This window comes from Calonectris borealis, chromosome 3, assembly GCF_964195595.1.
Source record: "Calonectris borealis chromosome 3, bCalBor7.hap1.2, whole genome shotgun sequence".
Classification (NCBI taxonomy): Eukaryota; Metazoa; Chordata; class Aves; order Procellariiformes; family Procellariidae; genus Calonectris; species Calonectris borealis.
In genome coordinates, this window is record NC_134314.1 from 6,185,465 (window position 1) to 6,206,164 (window position 20,700).

Genomic DNA, 20,700 nt, shown 5'->3' on the forward strand with positions numbered 1-20,700 from the left:
AAAAATACACAGTCTCTGTGCTGAGGTTTCAGTCTCACTCTTCGCAATAGTGTCAGAAAATCTCTTCCTTGCAACAGGTGAGAAGTGGGAATGTCATAGAGTAATACTGTGTTTGCAATTTTTACATAATTTTCATTCGTGTTACAATTCCATGGATTTTTCTTTGGATTTTTGTCAATCCTGTGCAAAACAGTCTTGAAAATGGTTTTATACAAGTGACTAATTCTTTCAGGAAAGCTTGAGGTATTAAAACTGTTCTCAGTATAGGACTGGTCAACATCTTACCCTTGAAATTTTTTCTTCATTCAGAAAGAACTTAAATATTAGGCTAATGGAGCTTAAAAGATTAGTAATTTGCTACATAAAGGTTCTAATAACTTTTCTCCCCCGCAAAGCATCTGAATTACATCCTGTCTTGTAGAAAAGATTTGCATTATCGCACCTCTACACAACCTCAGAAATACAAATCATCAGCAGCACTGATTTGTTTAATTACTTTAAAGTATGACAGCAATTTCAATAACCTACTACCAATGGAACCTTTGTCAGACTTCAACATCATTCCTTGTTCCCAATTCTCCCAAGTTTACATAAACAATAACTGTGTTGTGAGTACCAGTATGTGGTGACTAGTATATCTAAGCAACAAACATGTTAAACACAGGATCACAAATAAACACAGTATTAAAATATACTTAGAAGGAGAATGTTTCTTTAGTCTTACATTTGGCTCCTAATCAAATGCTCTGTGGAAATACTGTTTATATGTATGTGTGTCTACATTTAATTATAGATATAAATAATATATATATATAAAGTTTCCCTCCAAAAGTTAAGTCAAAACACGGTCATTTAGGCGTCAAAAATACAAAATACAACAGCCCAGAATCTTCCTCTTCCTCAGAGAAAGTAAACAGTGGCAAAAAAATACTCAAAGCACTAAAAAACAAAAAAGCAAATAACACCTTGTCCTCCCAGCAAAACCGCCTAAATTTGCAGTATGAGCAACATGCACTAAAATGCTCTAAAAACAACAGTATTTTACCAGGACTGAAGACCCAAACAAACAGCACACTTTATGTAACCACAGCAATCAACCCCAATGCAAGAAAACCCTAATAATCTTAGATTTGTAAAAAGTCTATTGACATTACTGGCTATAACAAGAAATCTTTTCCACTTGATAGCTTTTTCCCATTCCGACGAGAATGACACAATATTTACAGACGTATAGATACTAATGAAAAACTGTTTCTGTTTATTTTCTGTTTACTTTTAACCAATTCAACCATTACCCAAGAGAAATAGTGTTTTCCCAGTATCCCAAACATTCCCAAGCAATGTGTAATCAGAGAAACCATTAATACCAGCAGGCTTATTTTTATACCGAATAATGGTTACAAACACTTTGATGCCCAGACAGCTAATTTACAGTTGAGACACTACTAGTTGTGCTATCTTTGCACCCATCTGGAAACACTGGAGTGATGCAGGGAAATTAATTTCCTCTATATTTGCATTCCTAACTTCAGTAAGGTATGTTTTGCAATATCGAAAAAAACGTTGCCTAGAGAATAAGGTTTTTTTTCTTGATTGATGTTCCATCTGCATTCTTTTTAATCTTTGCATCTCTGTATATCAAAAGAAGTAGACAATATATAGGGAGCTGGTGTTGACCTTATAGTCTACTAGAGATCATCATTACACTCTTTTTTTCATATCGTCAAGGTCCCACTGCATACACAGAACTTCAGTCTCCAAAAAGAACCACCCTGGAGGCACTAGAAGTACTTTTCCTAACATCTGATGAATTATACTCAAATGTGACTTAAATGTTGTGGGGTTTTTTTTTGGAGGGGGGGAAGCAAGGAAAAAGCATTTTTCTCTCTGGTCTAAGAAATGAACTTCCCGCTGGATTGTTTTTCTCTCGTTTCTGAGTAGAGAAGCTGGTCTAAGTTACTGGGATGTTTAAACTTTTAGGCAGGTACAGTTAAGGGAAATTCAGCCCAACTTGTGGTAGCGATGCACCGAGCTCTCAAAGCAGCTTAAGGGGGTGAGAGAAGGAGATCCTGGGTTTTTTTCATCACTGTCCCAGGAATCTAGTGTCCTTGGGCAGGAACTTTCCCACTCCTATTTGAGTACTTTTCTAAGTCATTATACTGGTTTACACTTAAGGTTGCAATTATTTAGTCCGTACATAAATGTATCATAAGACATAAGGTTTTTAATGCTATGGCTTGTCCTTCTGTGTCCCATCACTGGGATCCCTTAACCCATTTTTGACAACATTGAGTAAAGAATAAGGAACCTTATTTTCTACCCCCTTTTTTTCCAAAACTTAGTGACTTAAAATTTAAGGTTGTAACTTGAGTTGCTGGTGTAAATGGCATAATATTAGAAAGCTGCAATTCTATACGTGGACCAGCACAAGATAAATGGATGATAGATCTGTGAGAGTAGTTTTAAAGACAGCACAAAAATGCAACAGGGATTACACTCCTATTCTCAAGTGAACCTGAGCAACCATATGTACTTGTAGGCATATATACTCCATCCCTTTACCAATTCCCCGAAACTCAAGCTTTTTCCACTTCTAATATTTTGTCTTAGTCTTTCAGTCTCCACTCCCCACATATGGCCAGGATAGAAGCAGAATGGTCAACGACAACACAGAGAAATTCCCTGCAGGATAAATACATCCAGAGGAGTCTACAGAGCTGTGCAGCGCACTGTAAAGAAGATACAAACGTTTCATCAGCTGAAGAGCTCTATAAACTCCATTTTTTAAACTGCCTGGGTCTCCAGTAACTACAGTGGGAAATGAGACACGTAACAAACCCCCCCCCAAAATTTAAACATTTTCATCCATAGCCAAATCTTACCCTAAGATGTATTCTTCCACAGGGTGTAGCTGTTAAAATCTAAGCAGGGTTAACACTTAAAAACTGTGTTTCTAAAAATTAATACACTTTTAGATTTGGGCACAATATAATGAGATACAGAAATCACCACTCAACTAAATGTAAAGATTCTGTCCCAAAATGTACCTTCTGTTGACAAGAACCTGAAATCAGTAAGAAAGTTAAAAATAATTCTTTCTGAAGAAACAGAAGAATAATTTTATCGTAAAAATTATATAGCAAAAAAGATGTGCCCTGAGAAACAATGCCCTCATGCTTAGTAACATAAAACTTTTTAGTTTGTCTTCCGGCATGCAGTTTCTATTAAGTATGTGTTGTCTGTACTACAGCACTAAGCTTTCCATATGGGCTTTAAATCAAATTCCAGTTTGTTATTGATACACCCGGCATGAACAGATACTCCCTAAAGAGTAATGACCCCACACAGCACTTACACTGGCATAATTTTCGCCAGTGAAATGAGCACAGTAGTACTAAAAGGCCTCAGAGCTGTTTCTAAATCATTTCCTGCTTATTTTCTTTATACATCTTTTCCAAATTAGTCCAATGAATTTGAGTACTTCAACACCATCTTTCGCATCCTCCCTTAACAGAAGAGCTCATAGGGTTTTTTCTGAATTATCTCACCAAATTGTAGCTGTCTCTACAAAAAGACACCAGGTCCATGCCCTAGCTCCAAGGGCAGTCAGCATGGAGCAACCTGTCTCCATGCTCCTGCTCTCCAAGCCTCCCAAAGAGAGTGGCCACATCCCAACCATGCCATGGAGAGAACTCCTGGTCCAGGCTGACTCCCAAACTGTGCCCAGGAATTGTTTGGGACAACCTACTCAAGTCAAAGCGTGACCACACAGAAGTTTTAATAGAGATGATCATATTCCAGTAGGAAGGAACCTTCTTGGTCACTGTCTGTCCTGGTTTTGGCTGGGATGGAGTTGATTTTCTTCCTATTAACTGGTATAGTGCTGTGTTTTGGATGTAGTGTGAGAATAATGTTGATGACACGCTGATGTTTTGGTTGTTGCTAGGTATTGTTTACGCTAGTCAAGGACTTTTCATCTTCCCATGCCCTGCCAGATGTGCAGGGGGCTGGGAGGGAGTGTGGCCAGGGCGGCTGGCCCAGCTGGCCAATAGGCTATTCCATACCATATGACGTCATGCTCAGCATATAAGGCTGGGTGAAGAAGAAGGAGGGGGGCGTTCGGAGTGATGGCGTTTGTCTTCCCAAGTAACCGTTACGCGTGATGGAGCCCTGCTTTCCTGGCGATGGCTGAACACCTGCCTGCCGATGGGAAGTGGTGAATGAATTCCTTGTTTTGCTTTGCTTGCGTGCGCGGCTTTTGCTTTCCCTGTTAAACTGTCTTTATCTCAACCCACGAGTTTTCTCACTTTTACCCTTCTAATTCTCTCCCCCATCCCACCCGGCGGGGGGGGGTGAGCGAGCGGCTGCGTGGTATTTGGCTGCTGCCAGGTTAAACCACAACACTGTCTAATTTACTACTATAGACACAACTAAATGCCAGGTCTACCTTATTTCTATGATTGAAACAGAGTTGACTTCCAGAGCATATGTGCACTTCCAGATTTCGTGTACCCCAAAGTGCATTTACCTGTGTTTAGGTGTCTTGTCCAGACACAAATTAATTGTATCTGAACACAGACAAAATTAAATGGGAGCAATTTAACCTCATGTGAACAAAGGATATATTCCAAACACAGCTACACTTTATTGCAATCTACTCTATTTCCCAGGGCCCATTGCATTTCTGTGAGCTTTGTACAGGTTTCCCACTAACAGAAGCACACTAACAAGCAGTACAGGAAAAATCACATCCACAATGAACTTCCTAGAACAATGGTATGTACCTGTAGTTTTTAAATACCTAACGTAATTCATAGGACAATACACCTTAAAGAACCACAAGCTTCTGCCAATCCGTTTTGTAGGCATGTAAATTAGTTTTAACATTTTGCTGGCCTCTAGCCTGTTTTCAAGGTAGCGTGTTCTTCTAGGGAAGTTATTTTCCCTCCGCTGTTTATTCAAACTTGCAATGTACTATGAAAGCATTATGGTAGCTACTGCAACTGAATTATTGCCATATAACATCTGAGTATTGGAAACATATCCCTAAACTAGCAGGCAGAGTGACAGATGAATGGTGTTTCTCTTAATCCTAGGGGAACAAAAGTGAAACAGAGCATTCACAGCGTGATGCTCTATGCGTTCCTTCGTATATAAGTTCAAATATCTGATGGGAAGACTTCTTCCTGGTGGGGGAGGTATTTGAAATGTAAAACAAATGATAAAAAATGGATAGTTACAGAATGAGAGAGAAGTCAGCTCTGCAATGATGTTGTCTGAAGTTTTAAAATAGCTATACTTGATTTTAATAACAAGACATGGAGAATTTGATAGTGGTTCTCATACAAAAATTTAGCAGAACTGGAGTTAGCATTCACAAAATCACAGCCAAACCTGCAGCTAGTTTTGCTATGGACCGGTCACCTTGCTGAGAGGTTCAGAGTAGCAACATAAGGACACAAACACCCAAAAGTGCATCTCTACTCAAACTGCAAAACAAGGAAAAATGCAAAGATTTTAAATGAGCATGCACCTTCTTCCCACACCAATTCAGCCATATCCCACAGGAATCCTAACTCTCCCCTCTAAATGATTTTTAAGAGACAGAGGAAAGCAAAATTGCAATCCCCTTGCGAGGTTTTATTTCTCATGAATTCTGTTATAAAACAGGCAATAGAAGGGAAATTGAATTCCCGAGCACCACCAGCTCTGGTTATTCCAATGAAAAAGGGGTGTTAGGTAGATCACCGTTACATGTGTTGTTCTCAGGAGACTGTCACCTGTTATGAAGAGAACTTCTATGATCTGGATATGAGCTCTCCTTCATGTGCACAGTTCAATTACAACTATGAACGAGAATAGTTTATTCCATCTATAACTGTTCTTACTCTGAGGAGCAGCATTTCACTGGTGTTTTACTGCTACCTTAGGAGGGCAAAATACTAACTGTTATGAAGTGAGACAGAGGTGCTATTCCAGTTTTTATTTTATTTTGATTCTGTCAATACAGTTGGCTGGTTTGCTATTATTCCTTTTCTGCTATTGTTGCTCTTTATTGCTATTATTGAAGTTTTTATAATAAATCATCTAATCACAACGTATCGATAACATAATCTTGTATTATGACATAGTAATGTGAATTTTGTTCTTAATTTTTGCCCTGTAAGAGTATTCCGCTTTCCTTTCCACATTGCTATTATTACTGTTCTAGAGATAGTCCCTTTGCTTCAAATTGAAACCACAGGGTACATCAATACAATCCTAGAGGAACGTCCTTTCTTTTTAATATGACAGGGTGGTTTTTAGTCAAAAGTGTAGAATTGTTTGTTCACCTTTAGTAATGTTTGGAAGTGGCTTGGAGCTTTGCTTACTCCTCCATGGTACAAATACGGAATAGACCTCATAGAACAGCAAGCGATCTCATGAAGTCTTAGCTCTAATTTTATAAAGTTTTTTAAAAGAAGTGAGTATAAACAATATTTGCTTTTTGTATCATAACTGAAACCATACTGCTAAACAATCATATCCTGTTTAGCCCATAATGACATCAGAAATATATGTTTATCATCTGCTCTGGACAACTTAGCATGATTTTGGCCCAAGGCAAAGTGGAACTGAAATTATTTACAGTTGTCCAAACCAAGATAACCACACATTTCTGAGGTAATTGATACCTAAAAGGAACACTGCCTTTAGATCACAGCTCATGATTTAAGTATACTAATTCCTTAAAGAATGCTGTTAGAATTTTTAAAGTGTCTATTGGATTTCCTCCAAAACTTAGCATGGATTAAACAATCTACTGCACAAAGAAAACGTGATACATGAGATTAGCCCATCCACTAACAACTCTTCCTTTAGGAATGGATCACATTTCCTACTATCTTTGATTCCTTTCCACCTACCTCAAAGTGACAACAAAATCCTAAACAAAACAAAACCAAAAATATGTTAAACATTTTGAATAGCATGACTCAAGCAATCTTTCATGTTTTGTCATTAGTTTTAAAAACTAAGAAGAAAGAAAATACATAATACTGACCTCATACCTGTATATAATTCATGGATATATTCTAAAATAAGTAGATCTTGATTTTTTTTTCTTTTTTTTTTAACATGGAAACAGATCAAGAGTTCACAAAATGTAATAAAGTAGAGCAACGGAGAAAAGAATTACTTTTTATACATATATACACACACACACACATACTCTACAGTTCATGAATTATAGTCTAGTGAGAAAAAACAAAACATGTAGTCAGATGACAGATAAATATTTGATTACAGGAATACATTCCTTGACAGACAAACACAGAGTCAAATTTGTCCTTGTCTAGGACAGGGAACTTCATACTTCTAGCAACCTGTGTACTTATTTAGACCAAAAAAATATTGTACTGGAATGACAGAAGAGAATGTAAAGTCAAGCACACAACCCATTCATTCAGAACAGTGCTGTTATGTATTTTTGTGCGTACAAGCTCAAAGGATTTGCCTGCCTTTTTGCAAAACCTAACATTTTGCATAAATAAATAAGTAAAAAAGCAAAGCAAAGAAAAGAAACCATCAGTTTCCAAAACACAAACAGTGGGTGGAAACAACTGTTCAACAACACTGATTCTCAGATGGGGAGGAATGGGACTTGTTACCAGCCAAATTCTTAGAGAGAAGGCATTCTTGATTAGATTTTGAGTAATTGTAATGGGAGAAGGAAAGGGAAACAGGACTGTGAAAGTCCCAGTTCTGAAAAGGGGCTCTATTAAGAAAAAAAAATGAGACTTACAACTAGGGTAGGATAAAAATCCGGTAATTTCTCAGAATTTTCCATGAAATTCTGAAAGCGAAATGAGGCCCTAATAGTCAAATATCAAACACACAAATATTACTGAATGCATCAGCCACCTCAGCATAGAAAAGAAAATCAAACCAAAGTAACCAGCTTCCACCACTGAAAGGGTATAAAAAGCACGCTAAAAATAGCAAGTTTCCAACAGCCACATATACTATACTACTGACTAAAAAGGGTGGAAATTGGCCCAAACACTAGCGTGGAATTGTGAGCGTCCTCCTGGCACAGTTTTGCCCTTGACATCCAGTTGCCCACACAAGACATGAGGAGGAATTGGGCACAAACAGGGGACATGGATTATTCTCCATATTCGCTACTGAAAAGACAGGGTAGCCCCGTCCACCTACAGAAAATTTAGCCATAGGGACCCAAGCCGGGCCATGTCACCTGTCTTCAGGGCCAGAGAACTGGCCCTGGCCTAGTTTATTAATTAGTACAGATACAGCCTTTGTCTCTTATAAATACTTCAAAGTAAACGACATTTAAGAAGATGCTGTACTGGTAGAGAGGACATAGGGTTGATAAGATACTACTACGATGTAGTATCACGTGCCAGTATAGCCAAACCTCAGTGAAAGAGAGTAAAACTGGTATCAAAACCAACTGGTATCAAAACAATTGTTCCACAGACTTCCACTGCTAACACAGCTATACTGCTTCCCGATCCCACCTAGCTTTTTGAGAGTGATACGGTACTGCATTCTGTAATGTAGACACAATTTTTCGTAAGTACATAGATAAGAAAATAGGACTTGAAAGCAGGATGGAGAAAAGAGCATATACTGAAGCATGTTTGCACAGAATATTTTAATTATACTTATAAAATTAATTATTTAATTTTATCTGTAAACTGTGTTACATGAAGAGTCCTCAAATGCTATTGAAACAATTTTCTAATGAGAGGAATAATGAAAAAGAAAAAAATTGTTGTGAAAAATGCGTGTGAAATTTTCCTTCTACAGGAAGGAAATACAAATACACAGCAGACAGAAAGATCCATAACTACCCATGCATAATCTTCCTTCTCAGCATGCTTGCTTAGATATCAGGAAACATTTGAGGGAATAGGAAAAATATGGAAATAGGATTCCTTTAGACCATCTGGGCAAAAGCAAAAAACATGTAACAATGATATAATATGCAGTATGAAAAAGGCATCAGACCAGCATGATGTATGAAATATTTCACAGTTTTCTCCGCTGGAGCTGGGTATCAGTAAAAGAAAAGAATTACCTCCATTCGCTCTTGCTTGACATCATCAATCTCATCATCTTCAAACATGGCTAAGAGCTCTCCAGTCTGGTCAATGGAGTTGAGAAACTCTTGAGCAAGCTTCTGCCGTTTGTTGGTGTTATTACTGTTGAATTTGTCTTCACAAAGCAAAGAACAACAAACTTAAGTTATCTGGCTTCTCCAAACACCAACAGATGCCCTAGGAGGGACATGTTTTAGAAGCAGATGCACTGTGCAGAAAAGGCCGGTTCTTACTGTCCTCCCCATACAAGTTGTGCTACCTGACCAAAGTGATGTCACTGCTGTGCTGCAGTAGCACTGTAGTAAAAATTCACCTGTAGCGTCTTCTAGTATAACCTAGTGTTTTTTCGTAATCTAGAGAAACCTAGTCTACTGCTCATATATCATTATTTCTCACTGAAGGATCCACAGTGGACAGAGCTTTGAAGAAACCACCCTTCTTTGGTTGCACAAAAACCTCACTTGTACAACAGAATATATAGAGGAAATGCTCTTCCCTGAAAGCACGCAGAACATCCTCATTACCTACAGCCTAAAGCAAACCATAACACAAACGCTAAGATGCAGCTCCACAGGTGATGGACCATTGCTCTACAGTAAAACCTAGAGAACCCTGGCAAGGTGAGCTCTGTTGTTCTAAACAGAATAGCAGCTATAAAGACATTAGCTTCACAAAACAAAATTAATGGTTTCAATTACCAAAGCCTGTCAGAAAATGCAATCTTTAAGCCCCAGATGAACTGTGTTTAGGAAGCAATTCATGAGCATCTAAATGGCTTACGAAAATTGTTTATTTGTTTTAAATAGTGACACAGACTTAAGTATGAAAAAACCAAAGCTGTCAGGTAGGAAGCTATATTGCCAGATTGTTTGCATGAAACAATATACTTTCACGTGTGGTGAAAATAAAATGCCACAGGCAAATTAAATCTCAAATGAGTTGACAAAAACTTATCCACAGATCGACTAAGTCAAAGCAAGAAGTACAAAGTGGATGCTCAGAGGAAGCAAACACAAGGAATTCATTGTAAGGGTGGAAAAAAAAAAAGGGCTGTGAGAAAGGAAATAAGTTAAATGTAAAAAGTTGTGTTATGGACATTGCTAGATGTTATAGAAGTATGGCAAGCTTTAGATTTGCTATGATAAGTTTTAACTTAAGTTTTTACAAAGGAAATGCTAATTCTTCTATTAATATAAATCAACAAAACTTTATACCAGCAAATTATATGGCATAAATTAATGTATTTTTAATTCAAAGAGCTTTTCCATTAAATGCATTGGATACAAAATCTGTGACTTGCTCATGGAATGGGGAAACAGAAGTGTGTCCCATTCTTTAAATTACAGATTCAAAGTATAAAATGTTAAACCACACTGAAAACAAGCCCAGGTCATATACTAGTATTCAATGACTTAAGATCATGGGGTTTTTTTGTAAAACATGTCAAAACCCTTTGATAATAATTTAACAAATATCCATTCGATTGCACGCAGTAGCTGCTGCATTTAAATTACACATGCTGAAATCAATTAGCCGTTTAATCAGCACCAGTTTCTTTCTTCAACAGAGTTCTGACATTAAGCACTTATCATTTGGATGGTAGATGCAGATACTTACTTTTGAAGTATTTCAAATGGAAAAGCAGAGATTTTAAACCAAACTACTCTGAAGACAATATTTTTGTGTCTTTAACTGTTAAGCAAGACATTAATACTTTGCATTGAGCCGTTCAGCACATTACTAAAACATCAAGCCTCCCCCAAATTAAGTAATTTTTTTTCTACCTTCAAGGAGGTCATCTTCTTCTATTCCTTTGACAATTTTAGATTTGTAGTCTCGAAAAAACATGTATTTAAGTAGCCTTCTAAGCTTCTTCTAAAAGAAAAAAATACATTTATACTAATTAGTATTACATAGAGTAAATTTTTATTTAGACTAACTTTGTAACAGACAAACATACAAATGTGTAATACATTACTTAGTAAATGTAATTTTTTAAATGTTCATAATTTTTGATTCTGCAGAAAATCCATACATAGAAAGTACATCAAAGTCAGTAGCAAATCCACATTAAATATTGTTTATTTGAGCTCCTTGGTACTTTGCTTGCCAACTTTGAGAGAGAAATGGGTTTGACTTTCAGAAGGCAGAAATTCAGAAATCAGGCTTCTTTAGAGGACTCCAAAATGTTTGCTTAATTTGGAAATTCAAACCTACAAATGCATATTTTAATGAACTTTGACATACATATTGACCACTGTTTTCAGTAGAGCCTTATGGATCATATCAGATAAAGAAACTGCAATTGATTTTCACGTGTTAGTGTTTTTTAATTTTGATATGGTTTTGGTCATTAGGTTTCACCTATCAAACGAGGAAAGAAAAACAAAGGGGAGAGAAAAGAGGGCGGGAAAAGGGGGAACTAAGGAAGAAAAGGAGATAAAGGAAGAATAAATAATGTTGATAAAAATAGTTGTTAATAATTTTTTCATAATTTTGAAATTTAAAGAATGAAAATGAATTTAATCTTCATATGGAAAAATTTTTTTTTTACATTATTGACCTGTTCTACTTATTATCCGGAGAAAGCAAGACCATCCCTAAATTTGGAGATTTTGGTGAGATAAAGTACAGTAAAATATTGTAAAGGAAAAATCAAGACAGGATTTACTGACAGCCTAGATGACAAAAATGTAATGGTCGCACTATCAAATGTCACATCTACACTCTGCATAACTAGGAGGAAATTAGAATGATTGATTTTCAACAAAAGGGATATAAAGGATAAGGATCAATATTTATGCCTGTATTAAGAAAGTGTTTTGAGCTCTAAGGTACAGTACCCACCCTAAAGCTAGTGAAAAAATCTATTTAAGTTACTGAAAAAAATGAGAATTAATTGAAGTGTTACGCAATTATTGTACTGTGCACAATACAATACAATTGCAGAGCAGCTATACTTTTAAATAAAGCTATTCATGATGATGGACTCCTTTCACATAGGTTAAGCAAACACTTTAAAACATGATAAGCAGCTTACTATGTAAAGAAAATTCCGGTTTATTACTTACCTTATCTTTGCGCATTAGGAACAGGAGATCTTCAGCAGAGATGACTCGAGCTCCTCTCAGCTGAGAAACTTCAGCCGCTTGCTGCAACTAAAATAAATTAATAAATTAGGACGGCTGTTTCTGTGTTACAGAATTTATTCACTAGGGTTTGTTTTAAATAAGTTCAGATAATATTTTGCATGGTAGTGCATAGAAAAATACAAGCTATGCACTAAAACACAAGCTGGAACTCTCAAAGGTGTCACTCATTCAGCTCTTGTTAGCCAAGAAGTGAATAACAATTTTATGAAAAGACTGAAAGACTTTTGACAAATCTCAAGCAAAAGCTTTTTTGTTTATATTTAAAATAATTGCTTTTAAAAAGCGCTACATCCTTTTTTTTTTTTCCTTGCAGCACATTAGCCCAGAAAATGAACATATAATTCTCTCAGGCAATGTAAAAATGCCAAATTCTTGCCATAGCACTTTATCTGCAACTATGGAAGGGTGGCTGATCCCTCTCACAATTTTTTAGAATAACAAATATTAATTTTAAACAGCTTACCTAAGTATTTTTTGAAAGAAACTCTACCCCTACTTGACTTATCATTAGTACAAACCAGACTCACATGAAGAACGTTTTTAGGCATACTCTTATTTCATTTGAGAGAAAGAAAATAAATTGATAGGAAACACCGACTCTATTAATACAGTAATTGGAAAAACCTTAGTGAGCAGACGAGGCCATTCAGATATGAAAGAGATAAAGATGGGATTGAGCAATGAATGGCACAAAAATTGATAGGAGGTGGCCAAAGGACTGTGAAGCAAAGAACTGTCCTCACCTCCATCACGACAGTGCCTCTAAAGGCCCCAAACTGCTCAAATTGTGCTGTAAAGAGCAAAAATCTCTTCGTAGGGGATTAAGCATGTCAGCCTTGGATTCACCTTCAGGAGGTTCAGGAAATCAGGCTAGTTTATACACAAATAGATCATATCAAAACCAGTGCAAGATTAGAAACTGAACTTGTGCAAGCTGATGCTTATCAAACTACTGGGCTAAGGAGGTCCAACACAAATGCACAAGAGAAGTCTACGGGATTTGCTCCTTTCACCTCGCTAGCCTTTGGTTCTGGCATAAGTTGCTACTGTAGAGTAGGTGGGATAGAAAGGATGCTTCACAGCATGGAATATACCTTATCCTCTAAATTCAAAAACATTGTCCAAAAGGCAAGATTTAATCCTAGTTTCTTTGCTCTTATCCTTGTTAACCATCTGATGGATGAACTGACGGTGAGCACAGTACAAATGTTATCAAAAGGAGAGACACCTTAAAATATTCTTGATATTAAAACTCATACACACCTGTAACATGATCAATAAACAGCAATTTAATTTATTTTCAAATACCTCTATATTCTTCTTTCAGAAATGCTTTAATGCACCTGAAAATAATTTAAAGAAATCCTATCCTTCATACTCACACTAGCAATGGTTTCACTCAGTATCACTGGCTGAATAAGTATATTCTTAATCTGAGCTCCCATGCTGCTATGACTTGAAATAGGCCTATTCAGAAGTTAAAAAGATCAACAAAAACAGTAGCTGTTTCTAATATCCAAAGGAGGAGAGGGGGGGGAAAAGATTTTCATTTTGGCAAGTGTTCAGTGGGCAAAAGATTCAGTCCATAAATCATAATACTGGACTGCATTAATTTTTTTCCACACTAATCACATGCATACAAAACGTTAACTGTATCTCATATGCACAACACAAAACATACTGCGTGAAGAGTTTCAGATTTTCCCCTTGAAACCCTCTCTTGGCCCTTGCAGTCACAGAGACCAGAGAGATTTCAGGAATTCAGAAGTCACAGTAATATAATCTTACTTGAAAAATGTAAGAATGTGAAAAACGATAGTTCTATTTTCTGGCATAAGCAAAACTGTTTCTTATTCTTATTAGTTTGAGGGCACGCAAGCTACTTAAATTTCTAACATAAAATATAAAGAGCTGGATAAAAATAAATTTACCAAGAACGAGCCAATATTCATCTCTGGTGTAAATCTATTGCAGTTAATGGATTTATGCCAAGGCTGACTTTGGCCCCACTAAGCTTAAAAGTGTTACAAAACCTGACCTTAGCATGGTGATAACACAACACAGCTTTTCCAAGTATCATATAAAACAATGGCAGAAATATCCGACGTGAAAGTATGCTCCAGTTCCCTAACACATATAGGACCCTAACGATAATCCTTAAGGTCCCTTCCAACCCAAACCATTCTATGATTCTATAAGACATTAATTTCCTTACCATAGAATTCAGATATGTTAATTTCTGCGTGCAGCTAAAATACCTTATTTTTCCAAATGATAAACACGTGACAACGTCATTTAAAGCAAAGATAGTGTGCAAGCTGCTTACAGGAACCTCCCAATGAAGTAAGGGAGAGTAAGGAGACGAGTCCAAATTCACGTCCCGTTTACATCTAAGTAAATCCTGAATAACACTGTTTACTTTAATGGAGTTATTCTGGGCTAAACACAAGATCAAAATCTGGAATAATATTCTCAGTTTCTACCAAAACAATGAAAACTTTATTCTCGTATTGCCTCGACTTTTGCATCTATTTTATTTTAAGGAGTGAACACACAGCATTTAATTTCTTTGGCTTAAAGAAAGCGAAATACAAAAATAATTACTTCCTGTACAGTTATAAAATATGGATTATTTATCCAAACAGACCATAATGAGTTCTGCATTGGTACACATATTTACCTGGGAAACCAGGATATGCTCAGGTAAATATGTATCCAAGCAATTAAAAAAAAATTACGTACCACACAGTCGAGGTTGGGGGGAAGATGTATTTATAGTTTTAACACACACATAATTGACTCATTCGAACCACAACATGAGTGCTTTGCTATAATTAGTATTATAACAAACTGTCTTATTTGACTGTCCCAGAGTTGCCATTAATATGCAATAAGCCCCGATTCCTTAATTTCCGGAGCTGAAGGCCTTGTTGAGTCATTACCGTGGCCGCGTTACATGATGAAGGGGGATTTCAGGAAGCCATACCAAAGAAACGATCCATCTCCGAGCACCCGAGCATTTATCATTCCAGAAAAGCAATTTTCAGCTATGCAGCCTTGAAGTCAGGAGGTCTTTCACCTTTCGCTGTAGCGGAAGCACGGGGGGTTTTTACTTTGTGAGCAGCAGGTCTGCTGCCCGTGACTCCAGATGATAGGCGCGATATAAATGCTGCAATAACTTTTCAGATATATGAGATAACTATATGGCAACAGTGGAGATACGGCAAAAATATCCCACCATCTCCCTTCTCCAAGCCTTAGTGATATTCAGTGCCAGTCACAGAATTCGGGGCAGTAGCAGTTCTAATGTACTCACTGTCTTCTCCTAATTTTTTTCATGATTAAAATTATTTAGTCCACATTATAAAATATTGTGTTTGGGATTATCTTGAAGAACAGCAAACAATCCAAATCACTTAGCTTTTCAAAGAAAAGCAGGCTAAATTTCCTGATACCAGCAAACAATATTTGAGACCTCGGAGTCTGAATATATTTTTTATTACAGCCAAATTATGAACCCCTAAAAGTGAAGTTTAAATAACGGAAGTGTTGAAATGACTTTAACTATAGGACCGCAAATAGCTCTGTTAATAATTAGGAGTTTATGAAAAATAAGTGTATTTTACAATTTTTCACATTACAAAGAAGGTAGTATATACAGTAACTATATTTTAAAGTCTAAGAAGAAATGGCTGGGGAATAATATTTTAAAATGTAATCACTGGTTTAATGACTTTATGAAGTTAACTTTCTTGGCAGGATGAACTGAAGTATGTTAACAGTCACCTTACGGCTATTTTCTTTTTGCAACTTCTGCAAATTATAGATTTGTTGAAAGGAGTATTCATTCTCCTATGACAGAAGCACAGTTACTTCAATGGTACTGTCTGCTTTTTTTTTTTTCATAATTATTTTTTCTTCCACTACCTCCAAAGTCAACAATCACCGATACTTCTTCTACAAAACCGTCTTGATGGACAGAGAAAAAGCTGGAAAACAAGCATACTATGTTGTGACATAATCCTTCCAGTTAAACTGCAGGACGGAGTTGAAATGGTAATGTTTGCATGCCTTGAAACTGCTGGGAGCCAAGAAAAATGCTTCAGGAGCTACGATTTTGTTTTCATTATAGAAGAAAATTAGATCATAGTTCACCTGGCTGAATTTTTTTCTGAGGCAGGAAGGTTGTTTTGTTATTAAATATGCATTAAAATGTCCTATTTTTTCATCTTTTCCAGACCAAAAGTATGTAATTATAAAAATACCAAAGAATATTCTGAATTTAGATCTAGTGCCGTAACTGTATTCTAAACAGAGTATCCCAATACTTTTTGGAAGGCAATTAAATAGAAGAGGTAAATACAGGTTTTCACTTAAATCTTCCCATATAAAATCTCACATGTTACTAATGCTGACACCTGAGCTTCTAATTCTAACACACATAGGAAAAATACAGAATTTGTTTCCACAAGTCAGCATAGGGACGTGCTTTTGCAGTTAGCACATCCTGGGAGGATAATTACATTTTGGAGTCCATTAGAGCACTCTAATACGTAATGATTTAGGATCCCCACACAAGGGTTAAACAGCATGACTAAATCGTCACAAGCTGTCTAAAACATACAAATTTCATCTGCAGATTAAAAGACAATCAATTTTCTTGTCATTAGGTATCTGTTTTGAAATCTAAGAATTTTTTACTGGAGACCAATTAATGTAATGCCAGGTGATTATGTGTGACCTTGAGAAGATAAAGCTCTGCGTTTTGAGGCTTTAGAGGAGCACTTTCTTGCTTGACATAGAGTGAATTTCAGTCCGTGCAGATCATGAGAATAAGAAAACATCAGTTCATACCCCACGGTCCCTGCATTTACTGAGAACTTTTCAAGTATGTAATTTGTTATATTTGTTTCTTCAAAAAAACCTTACTCTTTAGTCTCTGGAGCAAGATAGACTGCTTTGTCTTGCCTTCTAGTAGGTGGCAATGGCTTTTGGTTTCCACAGTTCAGACAGCCCAAAGAGCTGGATCTGGATACAGAGAGCCTGCAGCCAGTTACTAGTAGCTGGAGAAGAATTATCCCAAAAGCATCTCCAGCAATGAGCAGGTTACAAAAGGAGTCCTTCCCTTTGAAAGCACAAAGAGTACGTCTACAGGTCCAACACTCAATGACGGTTTTGACATCAGAGGTAACAAGCAGTTGATGATACAAATTCAAGGCCAGGCTGGATGGGGCTTTGAGCAACCTGGTCTAGTGGAAGGTGTCCCTGCCCATGGCAGGGGGGTTGGAATTAGATATCTTTCAGGTTCCTTCCAACCCAAACCATTCTGTGATTCTATGATTCTATGAAGTCAGACTGTTCTAACAAACACAGGAGAAAACAGCCCCTTACCTCAGCCGCCTTCAGACTGAAATTGTGTGAAAGCCAGTCCTACGAACTCCAATAAACAGACATCTCAGCCTGCACGTTTTTAACCATACCACTGCTATCAAAGACCCCTACAGATCAGTATGATGATGAAAAGATATCTTGTTATTATTCCCATTTGTTTAAATTGAACATTTAATACGATTTTGGACATCATCATCTCTCTTCATTCTACTGACAACCCACATACTTCTATCGATTATAGAAAATGTTGCAGGGTGATTTTGGTTTTGATTTTTGTTTTTTTAGCAACAGTATAACCCAAACAGAAGAAATGCAACAAAAGAAGGTACATACTTATAGGGAGAGAAAATAACAAGAGCAGAACACCCTGCAGCTTGCTCGAGCTGACATTCTTCATGTTACAAACAAATTCCTTCTAAACATACAAAAGAAAGAAAAAAAAATCCAAAAAATGTACACAGTCTTTAGAAAACTTCATGGACTCAGCCTGTGTAATGGAATGGGCTAACAGGAAAATGTGCCGTGCTCCTGGAGCTTACCTATGGTGTACCCATGGCTTCACCCTGCTGGAAAACCCGGCAGCTGGAAGGTGATGGCTTTCTTCTGACCAATGTCATACAATTGAACAGTACTAAACACAAAGTTTAGCTCATGTATGTGCTAAATTAAAGCACATACCGTTTCTTTTCAAGGAAATGTATAAATACAACATCAAAAGAGGCTAGACTGTATTTGGCCACCCAGGACAACTTCACACTGTACCCTACAATGCCTCTCAGGGCAGCAGATTCCCAAACCACAGTGATACATGGGGTTATTCTGCCACAGATGTGGACACTTACCAGATTTATGTCCATCTGATCCTCAAGTTTATCATAGAATCATAGAATCATAGAATCATACAGGTTGGAAAAGACCTCTAAGATCATCGTGTCCAACCGTCAACCCAACACCACCATGCCCACTACACCATGTCCCTAAGGGCCTCATCTACACGTCTTTTAAATACCTCCAGGGATGGTGACTCCACCACTTCCCTGGGCAGCCTGTTCCAAGGCCTGACCACTCTTTCAGTAAAGAAATTTTTCCTAATGTTCAATCTAAACCTCCCTTGGCACAACTTGAGGCCATTTCCTCTTGTCCTATCGCTAGTTACTTGGGAGAAGAGACCAACACCCACCTCGCTACACCCTCCTTTCAGGTAGTTGTAGAGTGCGATGAGGTCTCCCCTCAGCCTCCTCTTCTCCAGGCTAAACAACCCCAGTTCCCTCAGCCGCTCCTCATAAGACTTGTGCTCCAGGCCCTTCACCAGCTTCGTTGCCCTCCTCTGGACGCGCTCCAGCACCTCCATGTCCTTCTTGTAGTGAGGGGCCCAAAACTGAACACAGTATTCGAGGTGCGGCCTCACCAGTGCCGAGTACAGGGGCACGATCACCTCCCTATTCCTGCTGGCCACACTATTTCTGATCAAGCTCATGCTGGACTGAAGCTCTGCCATTTGCCAGCCAAGCCCCAATTTAGTATTATCTACAAGGTTGTTGAGCACACCCTGCGTCACCCATCCAGGTTGCTGATGAAGACATACGGGCCTTGTTACTCCACTCTCTACCAATGTCTAAGACACTTCAGTGTTGCTCCACAGGAGAAGGAAGGGGAAAAAATAGGTGAAAACCTTTTCTCATGTGTGGAATAATTCAGTTTTTACAACGGATTCTGCATGTTTGTTCAGCTCCTTGGATATGGTGTAGTAACTCCTTCAGTTCAGTGGGCAGTAAAAATCAGTAAAATAGAATCACAGAATCATTAAGGTTGGAAAAGACCTCTAAGATCATCCAGTCCAACCATCAACCCAACACCACCATGCCCACTACACTATGTCCCTAAGGGCCTCATCTACACGTCTTTTAAATACCTCCAGGGTCGGTGACTCAACCACTTCCCTGGGCAGCCTGTTCCAAGGCCTGACCACTCTTGCAGTAAAGAAATTTCTCCTAATGTCCAATCTAAACCTCCCTTTGCGCAACCTGAGGCCATTTCCTCTCGTCCTATCAGTAAAGCAGCAGTCCCGCCGTGAACTGGGATTAAGGAAAGCTGAATCCTTGTGCTCCCTATTTTTGATTTTTAGCAGACATAAACCATAGCTGAGCCCCACATTTGTTGACACTGAACCATTCTTGTTTAAAATATAAACAGGTCCAAATACTAGAAAAATGGTAACTTATTTTCAAAGCCTAGGCTCTGCTACTGAAAGTGAAGATTTGCATCTATTAGACACTGTATGATTTTTTTTTAAATTATATTGGGTAGATTAAATAAGGAAAACAAATTTCCAAGTAAATGGTGAAATTAATACTGTTATTTTACAAAAGATGAGCTTTAAATCAAAGTCTTTTTTTTTTAAATCTCTTCTTTATAAATTATTTAAGATCAACTTCTTAAATTAGAGCTTGTTGTTGCATTTTCTGTCACACAGGGAAAAGAGTTTAATGCATTTATGAACAATAACTACATTTCAACTTAAGCTTCAGGCATGACTTTTTCCTATTTTTCCTTCTTTCAATTCTACTTCCAAAATCGACATTTTGGGGCAACATTTTATACCTGTAATTCTTCTACTCTCCACAAAATAAAAGAAACTCTATTGCATACCTGACATTTATAGCAGGTAATACTGACCAAATAAAGTGAAATTATACCAATGTTAAAACTGTAAAATCTCTAAGTGCAGGAAAGTATTCAGACTCCTTGAATTCAGTTTTAATATGGTCAAATTATTCAGTGGCTACATAGCCTTTGTTAATTCAAGATTTGGTGTAGTGCTGGAAATAGCCACTGTTGATGCTCTCTCCCACTGCTGGTGATGATAACAGCAGGCAAGAAAACAAACTTGGGAACTTCTACTCTAGTTATTATTATTACAGGGGAGAAAAAATAAGCTGGAAAAATATCATCCCAGGGGAAACGATGGAGTAGTGTTCTCTAGAACAAGCAAGGGACCATGAAAAAAGCTTTGTGAAGTGTGAACTTTGTAAATATGAAAGATTCATTAGCCA

At 37.4% G+C, this 20,700-nt stretch overlaps 1 protein-coding gene across 2 annotated transcripts in view; it reads right to left on the reverse strand.

Moving 5' to 3' along the window:
- The window catches only part of SUPT3H (SPT3 homolog, SAGA and STAGA complex component), a 283,468-nt gene that overhangs the window by 80,159 nt on the left and 182,609 nt on the right, over positions 1-20,700 (reverse strand). For both annotated transcript variants that reach the window (XM_075144901.1, XM_075144900.1), the window contains exons 4-6: positions 12,176-12,262; positions 10,889-10,979; positions 9,083-9,219 (exon numbers count right to left, since the gene is read on the reverse strand). In XM_075144901.1, the coding sequence (XP_075001002.1) occupies positions 9,083-9,219; positions 10,889-10,979; positions 12,176-12,262 (315 nt within the window). The remainder of the gene's footprint in view (positions 1-9,082; positions 9,220-10,888; positions 10,980-12,175; positions 12,263-20,700) is intronic.